The sequence below is a fragment of the Centruroides sculpturatus genome, unplaced genomic scaffold (genome assembly GCF_000671375.1).
Source record: "Centruroides sculpturatus isolate CEXI.00-Female unplaced genomic scaffold, Cexi_2.0 scaffold1056, whole genome shotgun sequence".
Classification (NCBI taxonomy): domain Eukaryota; kingdom Metazoa; phylum Arthropoda; class Arachnida; order Scorpiones; family Buthidae; genus Centruroides; species Centruroides sculpturatus.
The window spans coordinates 298,927-309,865 of record NW_019385297.1 but is presented as its reverse complement, the minus strand read 5'-3'; the positions used below and the strand labels follow the sequence as shown (position 1 = coordinate 309,865).

At 28.6% G+C, this 10,939-nt stretch overlaps 2 protein-coding genes across 2 annotated transcripts; one reads left to right on the top strand and one right to left on the bottom strand.

The window, feature by feature from the left end:
- Window positions 1-543: 543 nt before the first annotated feature.
- On the top strand, window positions 544-3,852 carry LOC111637312 (patched domain-containing protein 3-like). Its single transcript, XM_023382785.1, has 3 exons — window positions 544-1,383; window positions 2,133-3,022; window positions 3,742-3,852. The coding sequence occupies exons 1-3, from the start codon at window positions 1,062-1,064 to the stop codon at window positions 3,850-3,852; spliced, it is 1,323 nt and encodes a 440-aa protein (XP_023238553.1). The 5' UTR covers window positions 544-1,061.
- A 4,578-nt stretch (window positions 3,853-8,430) lies between these two features.
- On the bottom strand, window positions 8,431-9,352 carry LOC111637325 (U3-aranetoxin-Ce1a-like). Its single transcript, XM_023382803.1, has 4 exons — window positions 9,256-9,352; window positions 9,044-9,140; window positions 8,867-8,976; window positions 8,431-8,481 (listed from the first exon to the last, which is right to left on the bottom strand). Exons 1-4 carry the CDS (start codon window positions 9,301-9,303, stop codon window positions 8,449-8,451), a joined length of 288 nt encoding a protein of 95 aa, XP_023238571.1. The 5' UTR covers window positions 9,304-9,352; the 3' UTR covers window positions 8,431-8,448.
- Window positions 9,353-10,939: the final 1,587 nt, after the last annotated feature.

Sequence of the window (10,939 nt, the reverse complement as noted above, 5' to 3'; positions counted from 1 at the left end):
CGTACCTCTATATATGAAAAACATTAGAAGTGTTTCAGGTAACGCTACAGTAAACAATATATTATACAAATAAAAACAAAAAAATTCTTAATATTAAATTGTATCACGGAAATACGAAGAAAGATTAAACAATAAGACACATTTTATAATTCAGCGTTTTCTCTGTTTCTTCTATATATGGCATAATTAAATTTTGCCTGGCAGAATTCTTCTTCTATTTTCTATGTATATATATATATATAAATTATAAATTAGAACATTTGTTCGTTTGTTTGGATGTTTGTTCGCACTACGCGCCTAGGCTGTTCGACTAATTGCTACGAAACTCGGCAGTGTCGTTTGTATACCCGAGATAATGTCGAACATACCACCCCAAAATATCTATTTGATTTCTGTAAATCACGTAATTTCTATCTCCATTCGATTTTCTGGTTGACACATAGTTTTATCTATTGGTAAAAAATCTAAACTAATAAACTGAATATAATTTTTATAAAAAAGCATATAACTTCAAAATATATATATTTTGTTCAATTACGTTCACTTAATTACTGCGACAATGATATAGTGCGAAATAGAGGGGCTATATCATTACTCAGCAGCTGAAATAGAAGTGTTATATCATAACTCATAAACCCATTGTCCCAAACGTCCTACTGATAACGCTGAAATATGTTCTAACGTTCAACCGAACTAATGTACGGTACGTGCAACGATTTTAAGCACAAAGTAGAGCTCGAAGTCTTTTTCTGTGCCGATGTTTTATTTTCCTTTTTTATTATCATGGCAACATTACTTAATTTAAAATTTTCTGTAGTTGTAGACTGTAACGTAAGATATCGTTTGTAGTTGTATAAATCAAATAGTAAAATGGAATATAATGGAAGAGTTAGAAATACAAAAAATCTAGTAATTTTAATGTTTATTCTTATCATTTGTTTCTGCACCTCCGGGCATACTTGCTTGTTTACATATATTTTATACTCTTATACTGTTAAATTCTGACATTTTGTATATATTTTAGTAAAAGTTTCAGTAGAAATATTTATTCAGGTATCGGAATGGATGATTCTTTCGTATTGTTGGCTGCGTGGAGACGAACGGATAAGAATCACAGTGTCAAACAAAGAATGAGTGAAACCTTTTCTGATGTCTGTATTTCCATAACGATAACCTCATTAACCAATTTTATATCATTCATTTTAGGAGTTATAACTCCTTATAGAAACATTCGTATCTTCAGTATATATAGTGCCATATCAGTGTTATTCGATTATATTTATCAAATATTTTTCTTTGGTGCGGTGATGGCAATCGACGGTTACAGAGAAAAGCAAAATTTCCATTCCTTACTTTTATATCGTGTTCGTACAGATGAGACAGGTAAGAATTTTATTTTTTATTTATAAAAAATTATTCCACGTAAGAAAAATCTACAATATATGTTTATTTATGTTTTACAAAAAAAATGTTGCTTCATATATAATATTTTCAGAATTTAAAAGGTATTAAAAATATAAAAAACAAACATATCAAAAAATAATTCTTTTACGTGCAAAGCAATTATGTAAAATCGTGTTTAGAAAGAATGACTGATTATTGTTAAAACAGCAAAAAAATTAAACAGCAATAAAATAGATAAATTATTTATTTATCTTATGACTTGAAAAAGAACTCGTTTGTCTTGATTTGTTTTCATATTGCTTTTGTTGCTAAACCAAATACAGAAAGTAAAAGAATAAAAACGAAAAATGGGTTTAAAAATATAGAAAATTTAAGAAATATGAAAAAACGCTAGTATTTTCTATCACTATTTGTCTTTAAACACAAAAATATATAGTTTAAGTTGTTGTAACAATAATTAATTTAAATATGAACATAACTATCAGATAATAGTCTAATTTTACATAAATTTTACAAATATCTATTGTACTGGGTACAATAGATATTTGTAAAATTTATGTATAAAATGAGTACAATTATCAAATTTTACATTTTTGTAGCTATTAGCAGAATTTATTGTATTAAAATTGAACAGAATATTTAAAGACATATGATAAATTAAATATAAGTTTACGATCAGTTTATCACTATTTTACAAATATACTTAAACAAAAATTTACTTTTTGTAGAAAGAAACTCGACAAGTATCGAAAAAATTCTGAAGATCATGAAGATAGCGAAAAGTTTTCCCGAAAAATTAAGTGCTTTTTTGAGCCAAAACTTTATCAAAGTATTAGTAATATTTTCATTTACTTGTCTATTAACAGGAGCAATTTATAATATTAATTCCATAAAACAAGGACTAGATTACACTGATATATTTCCATTCCATTCTTACGCTGAGAAATATACGAAAATGCATTATGAATATTTCACCGATTATCCTCTTACAGTACAGCTAGTGTTTAATCAAACTCTAGATTATTCAAATTCATCCGTTCAAATGGACATAGAAAACATCTTAAGAACATTCGAAAGTGCCCCTTACATGACTGGACCCAATTATACCGAATGTTGGTTGAGAGAATATTTGTCTTATATTCGTGATTCTAGAATAAATTACTTGATTAAAGATTTTGATGTAAATACAACGCAGGGATTTTTAGACGGATTGAAAAAAGTGTTTTTAAAATTTTACAATGGAATATTTGAAGATGATATCCTGTGGAATAAGGATCGTGATCAAATTTTAGCTTCGAGATGTTTGTTTGCATATCGCAATGTCAGAACCGGACGTGATGAAAAATCTTTAATCGAAGAATTACGTAAAATTGCAGCTGAGAGCAAATATGATGTATTTGTTTATAACATGTGGTTTGTATTGTACGATCAGTATTTAAATATGCCTGCAATATACTTGAAAGCCGTAGGAATCGCTATTTTGTCTGTATTTGTTATATTCTTTACATTTATTTCTGACATATCTTACAGCATTGCTGTTTTATTTACTGTTATTTGTATTCAAGTAGAAACTTTGGGTTATGGAAGTGCATGGAATGTGGGATTAAATATTATTTCTGTGATNCCGAATCAATTGGGGACTGGGGTTGTTCGGATAACTTATTTTTCGGATAACCGATTATGTACGAAAAAATATATTAACCTATCCCATGTTGAAATTTTTCTCCGTTGCATGTCGCTTTGCGTTGAATTTTCGTCGCTGTTAAGCCTAATGTAAACTTTTTAAAATAATAATCGTGGCTATTGTATCGTTAAAAATTATTTCTTTATTTTGTACAAACAAAATAAATATATTGAAAAATATAAAAACAAAAAAAATTATACTTTGGAAGTTAATCTAGTATCAAAAACGTTCGATTCAACATGACACACAGTCCTGGGAAAACCACCACACAAATGTGCCAGTGCTGCCAGCTAAAAACACACATCAACAAAAAAAATATTGGAGTAGCCCAAGATATAGCAAAGATGCAGCGCCACAGCACTAGCGAAAATTTAAATTTACCGACTGGAATTCTTTCGGATAACCGACTTTCGGATAAACGATGCTCTATTGTACATTCAGCTATAAAACTAATTAATTGTATATACAAGAAATCTTCGTTAATTCGAACTCAAATAGTTCGTAACTGTACTTTTGTCTGGGCCCCGGATATAGAGATTTACACGTTAAAGAATTTGGTTAATGCGAAATACGGCTACTTCGCAGTTCGAAGTGAAAATTCTATCCGAACTGTGTTATGTGTATGTTAATTAAAGGCTCGTTCGTTTAAATAGAAGTGGCCCCATACAAGAGAACAGACCAAGAACAACACTGATCTGGTCAATATGGCTCGTAGTTCATTATCGGGTGTCCCTTACCTAGCGACAATTCTTGTTCTCTTATAAAATTCGGCAGTTTCGAGATTGCATGATATAATACAAAATAATTATTTACATACGATACAAAATTAATCTTTAAAATATTCATCATAACGAAATCAATTATAAATTCTAAAAAAAAGAATAGAGTAGTATATAGTTTTTAAAAAACTAGATCTTATTTTTCGTAGTAAAACATAATATTCATGTTATATAGTAATATTCATAGCATGAAGTTCTTAATTTATAATATTAATATTAAAATTGTTATCATGTTTTGCAGTTTTAGTAATTTCAAGAAAAATCATCAGTACTTTTCTATGATTTAAAATTCGAAATATCCAAGGGTGAAACCAACTTTGGATATTTTGATGACCTTACTTTTCTCTTAATTGCCCCACAAATTTGGCTGACATGTTCAAAAATTTCGTGACGATTCATCGATTCTCGATGTTGCCTCTTCTATTTTTACACACGTTTTATTAATTTACTCTGTTTGTCTAGATGGAATATTGTTATTCAATTTCGATTTAATTAACTTTGCATACACACGTATTCCCGATAAGAATACATATTCTTTGTTTTTACAGTTCGCAAGCAATTTTAGCAGAAAATTAGCGAAATCTAAATAATAATATACGTTAAATGAAATCATAAATCAAGAAAAATTTTCGATAATTCATTGTTTCGTACAAAATACTAAAAAGTAGTAAATAAAAAATATTTTAAAAAAATTAAAATAAATGCTTTTTATTGGATTTTACTGTAAACAATAGAAGGTAAATTTTATTTTGTTTTCGTAATATTCTTAGTATTATGCGATTAAAAACGAAAGTGTAGGTATTTATAAGAATTCCATACAAATTGGTAAAAAGTATAACTTAGAATGTTTCTTAGCACGAGCACTTAACGAATTTATTTTTGATCGCATAATACCGAAAATATTATGAAAATAAATAAAATTTGTTTTACTTTTTCGTGCATTTTGTAAATAAAAACCTTTTCGTTAAATTTCGCCACACTTGAACAAGTGCACAAAACAGGTGCTTACAATTCTTTGATAAAAGCTTCTATTTTAGTCGCTTAGATATGCTTACTCTATGGGTGATAGCAAGTTATTTTATGTACAGCACGTGTACTGAACATTTGGCTGGGGGAAGACAATTCTGACCATTACTTAATATATGATCATCCGATTCAAACCGAAAGTCACGTTTTTTTCAATTCAAAACGTCAGTTAACAGATGACCGGCACGACTCTATTGTTAACGAAAAAGTGTGATGTACAGGGACAAGCCACTACTAACTTGAGGTATTTTGAACTAAATGATTTCAAAATATGATTAAGAATTGCAGCCCGGCATTGTGACCATGTCACAATAAACAATTGCTCGTAGTTATCGTTTGTTTGTAAAAGCTTTGGTTTCCACTTGTGAAAATATTGACGATAAAAACTACATTTTGATCTTTGTCGTGTTATGAACCAGAATATCGAAGTTAAAATCCTTCTGAGAAGTAATAAGGAGTTAATAATTGTGAGAAAAGACATTTTTCCCATAAAAAATAAACAAGGAAAACATGCCAGTAAGTTCAAGAGACTGATATGTAGAAACTACTCCATTAAGATGTGTACAAATTGTGCACTATATCCATCATTGTGGATAACAAAAGTATATTAAGACGAACTAACCTTTTTTTCGTTATGTTGGAGACATTGAAGCCGTGAGCGCGAATAGGGACCAATCCGAAATGCATTCTTAAATAGGCGAAATAAACAGAACTGTTTTAATCTCGGTCTTTGTTAATTATCCATAATTAAGAAAGACATGATAGGTATTACTAATCTGACAATTGGAAGAAGAAACCTTCACTTATAACTTTTATACGCTCTCCAGCCTGACGAAATAGAGTCTGTCTCCTCGAAGTTAACTACCGTCCTTTTCCCGAAGGATTTGTACTCTTCTAACCTTTCAAGTTGTTTCGGCCGAGACACTATTTCTTCTCGATGACGTCTTTTTCATTCCTAAGGAGTGAGGAAATTGTAGGATTCTTCTGAAACCCTACAATTTCCACATTCCTTAGAATTCTGTTCTTACTACATCGGGCTATCTCTTTATAGATGGAACAGGGGCCTTGTATGTGATAGAACATTTGGAAAGGATAGATATCTACAAACTATTCGGGATAAGGACGGCATAAATATAGATAGTCCATTTATATGTTACTGTAGGCCTATTATGATACAATTTAGCAAAATTACCGTCAACTTCGATGTCATAAACAATAATGTAACGAAACGATGACGTCATCAAAATATATTTTAGATTATCATCATGTTACTGAACGCCGTTTAGTAAAATCGTCATTAAAAGTTTTAATTGGCATAAATTTGGATAAAATTCGTTTGTTTCCATGCAATTTTATTCTTATAAGCAATACCTCACAGTATCTCGTAGGCCATTACTGTCTGTAAATCAAATATTAAAGCAAAAAAAAATCTTTTAGTCAAAACATAATCTTAAATATCACAAAAGCAAAAAGCTGAACTTAATAACTATAATTTGCATACACTGTACTTATGACTTTGTTAAATAAAATATATTATTCCGTTCTTTTTGAAATCCTTATGGATTTTGCTTACACACTTTGTATAGTAGTATATTGCAAATGATAAATAACAAACTATAGATGGAATTAGAACTTTGAAAAAATTGTCCAACGTGACCCAAAAGTAACGTACGAAACTTCAAAGATCAAAAACAAAGAAGAGTAAAATTTCATTTTACACGCGTTCAATAATCAGTATAATGCAACGAAGGTACAGTACTGTACATACACACATATTTTAAATGTCAGAAGAAAATTCAGNTTCGTGCACTACAACTTGAGAACGATGAATAAAATTTGATATCAAACTCCCATTAAAAAACAATTAAGCGTTAATCGCGCGTCATTGACGGTTGATTAAAATCACGATAAAATTTTTTCGCTCGGGTAAAAATTTTTGAAAAAATTTGGAGACCTAAACATTGAAATTTTTGAAAAAATTTGGAGACCTGAAACATCCAAAAATTGAAAAAACATTTTCGGGACCCAAAGGCCCGGGTTTTATGTAACGCTATGTAACTTGCACGAGTTAACTCGGGCGAAGAACTAAAGGTGTATGCTAAAAATCTCATAAGAGTAAAATTTCCGTTAAACTGGATCTCGAAAATGTGCCATCATCAATGTTTTATATAAAAATTACTTTTGCAAAATTTCAGTTTTACTATGGATCGTATGACTTAAAGCAAAATACGGGCCAACTTATATCTACATACACGTACGGTATATATAAAAAAATACCTTTGCTTTCGTGCTTTTCATGTCTTTTAAAGGTAGAGAAGCTTAAAAGTTCTAGTAATAAAATTATCTGATAATCAAATTTTACAAACTACAATATTTTCTCTCTCATAACAGCCGGATAAATGGAAATATTACGAATGCAATGAATTACTAAATTTATAATTGTATTATACAGTATATTATTATTTCATAATCATTTTGTCAGAATTTTATATTTTGCACTTAATACGTAATTTATAAAATCTGTACTTGTAAAATTTATATCTAATTACATTTTATAAAAGATAAATAGGAAAATTTGCATTTATGAAAATCAAAATGGGGCACTTACCTATGGTCAGGAAAGCAACAGCAACGTTCGTATCAACGTACTCTACATTACAATGTAACAGTAAACCGAAGGCAGCTACTGTTCCCAGCAAGGGACTGAAATAGGCAGCAATTCCAATCAACGGTTTACTACTTACAGCATCGAACGTTAAACAAGACACGAAAGAGAATGATGTCATAATAACTCCAGAAATAAGTAAGAGCGGAAGACTTAACTCGGTATTTCTGTTCGCTTCTACGTCGTAAGTTTGTCCAGCGAACATATAAACTTCAATATGTTTAAAGTTTACAGTTGATAAAGTGTTCAAAAATGCGCTTTCCTACTGAAAACCTAACTGTTTATTTTTTATTAAATTATGATCTAAGTAGTAAAATAGACGGAATGCTTTAAAATCAACGACATAGCCATCGTCGTTGTTGATACTTTTCCGATATGCGCAGCAGGTATTCGTAGTTGAAAACCATTTCTTTCGTATGGGTAGTGAAATATAAACAGGTATTTGGCTATAAAAAGTAATATGAACTTTGTATTTTTAATAACATAATGCAAATATTAGTAGGTCACAATTAGTATGAGCTCGTTACTTAAAAGACTGCTGCTGAGCAACAACATGCTAACAAGTTAGTTGATTTTTCTACTGAGCAAACTTCAAGGGAACAATGAGACAAAAAAAGTTGAGAACCGCTTATCTACAATTTTTTCAGAGTGAAAAACATAATTACTGAAATCGAAGCATTTAATCAAGAAATACAGAAATAGCTGTTCAACATGATAAATTTAAGTCAAAATATCTAACTCTGACGTTTCATCATTAAATTTATTTGTTACATAAAAAATACAATTTACTTCTTTATTCTCGTTTTTATTAATCAATTTATTAGATTTCTTTTTTATAGCAATATTTTAAAGTCTTCAATTGGCCATTTTTAAAAAATTTGATAATCGTTTTATCTGCATCTGTAAACTTTGTCATTTAAATCCTAAAAAAGAAAATATATTCTTATATTGAACTATTAAATAACTAAATTAATTATAGAAGGTATAGAAATAAAATGTAGGCATTTAGTAACTTTTATTAGATAAAAGATATCTATTTATAATTTTCTTTAAATAGTTTGAAATTCATACGTTAACCATGAAATATATATATAATTATAATAATAAACTAAATTTATCCCTTAAATATAAAATTAAAACTGAATAAACTGTTTTAAATTAATGCAATCAATACTGTAAAACACATCGAGAACAGAACGTAGAACTCTTAATAAAGAAATAATTATTCATAATTCATTCTAGAAACTAGTTTTATTGAAAAATAAACAAATACGAATTGACATAAATTTCTCTAAAAGTTAAACTTGCCTTTCCAAGTTTGCATTGTAGACCTTCGGGACACATACAACCCAGAAAATGTATATCTAGTGTTATATTGTACGCTACTAAAGGTTTTGCAACAGGATCGCATTCATCTCCTGTTAATAAAATATTATTTAAAAATATATTTATTTATTGACTTTAGGAAATTTTACGGTATTTTACCTTTTTGAGGTCTTTTAAAACAAACCACATCGACAAACGTAGAAGCACAACATTCAGATTCTTTACAATCGCTGTGTGATATACATTTTTGCCAAGACTAATTTTAAAAAATAAGTTGTAATTACTTATGAGGGTAATTACGTATTTTGAATGTTAATCATTAAATCTATAATAAATTAATAAATATTTATTAGTTCCTATTCTATGTATACCTGAACCACCACAAATAATCCAAACGCCAGAAAAAAATGCTTTATCATTATTTTTAAACGTTCTTTAACAATTAACTCGATATTTTAAGGAGTGAAAATTTTCCTAGTACAAAATATATAATGGTTTTTATCTTTCCTCCTCCCCTTTAATATCTACAGATGTTGAAATTTCCACAGTGTTTTTAAAAATTAATCTACAATCTATAAAATTAAACACATTTACTAGATAATTCTGGTTAGTGTCGTTAATAGTAATTTGCATAACTAGTATATTATTTGAAAAATAAGACAGTAAATAAAACTAAGTAAATTACTTTAATGAAATATAATTTATTCTCAAATAAAATTTAATACTCAAGAATATCAATAGCAATTTTCACATTTTCGTGAAATAAAAAGAAAAAAAATTCTTTACTTTTTGAACATATTTACAGAATTTTATTATAAAATTTTTAAACAAATTGCGCTGTCATCTAGCGATTACCTTTTAACATAACTATTTGAAGATTGATATGGAACCTGAGGTATTGCACGCCATTTTGGTTCTTACGTTTTATCGGACGTACTTTGTATTTTATGAACAAAATAAAATAATTTATGAATTCACATATTTTAATGAACATCGAAGAGGAAGAACATTTCAATTTTATGATTAATCTTGAAAATAGAGCCGAATTAACTTTATATATTAAGAGTTTTCCATATTATAATGCTCCTCTATTCTACAAAAATAACAATTCATTTTATATTAATTAAACTTCGTTTATGATAATATTATTTATTTAATTTTTAATAAATAGGAGCCGTTTCAATCATAAGTATTAATTAAGTTTCAAGATATAACGAAATTTAATAAATTTAATTAAAACTTAATAATTAATTAATTGATTTTAAGAAGATAAATAGCAATGACCGTAAAATCATTAACATATTTTCTTATTTAATCAATAAGCAAAATAAAATTTATTTTACAGTATTATTGAAGTAATAAAGTCAAGCTTTTGAATAATGGTTACTGATGAAAACATAAAATATGACCGTTGTTTGAAAGTGGTGTTATATGCATTTTTGTAAAAAAGAAAAAATAATGGACTTTTTAAATATTTTTAATTATTATAAAATGGTAAAAGGCTTAATTTTGAAGTTACGGGTGGATTTTATAAGAAATTTTAAATTCTAATAAAGAGAAAAATCGTCGTTAAGTTTGACCTTACTGATGTTACACACGACTCCCATTATTTCACGTGAACACCCTCTCGACTTTTAACAACCAAGATTTAATAACCTCAATCCCCCTAATAAACAAACTTCCTTACAAAATTTCAGAAACTTTTGACAAAAACACTGAAGTTATTAATTAAGCATCAAACAGGGTGAACCACATTTACCACCTCCCACAGAAACATTCATACGTACAGAAATCCTCTCGAATGTTTTGTATTTCTCGACGCTTGAAGATCCCCCGAGTCAAAAAATGTGAAAATCTTGGGTTTTTATTTGACCGATCGCCATATTTTTCCTCTGTTATATATATATAGGCCTAATCATAAGTAAAAATGACTGCTGTTTACAGGTAAGTGGTCGTTGTTGGAGGTTCGAATGTTTTTTTCTAATAATACAGTCGAAGGATTGCCATTTAATATTCTAGAACCGTAAGAGAGACATCATCTGGAACCGTAAATAC

Bases quoted from the DNA above. Each gene is read 5' to 3' on its own strand.
- LOC111637312 (XM_023382785.1), top strand. From the start codon at position 1,062: ATGGATGATTCTTTCGTATTGTTGGCTGCGTGGAGACGAACGGATAAG. The intron at 1,384-2,132 runs GTAAGAATTTTA...TACTTTTTGTAG, and splicing joins TGTTCGTACAGATGAGACAG to AAAGAAACTCGACAAGTATC.
- LOC111637325 (XM_023382803.1), bottom strand. From the start codon at position 9,303: ATGATAAAGCATTTTTTTCTGGCGTTTGGATTATTTGTGGTGGTTCAG. The intron at 9,141-9,255 runs GTATACATAGAA...TTTTAAAATTAG, and splicing joins GATTATTTGTGGTGGTTCAG to TCTTGGCAAAAATGTATATC. The intron at 8,482-8,866 runs GCAAGTTTAACT...TTTCTTTTTTAG, and splicing joins TACAATGCAAACTTGGAAAG to GATTTAAATGACAAAGTTTA.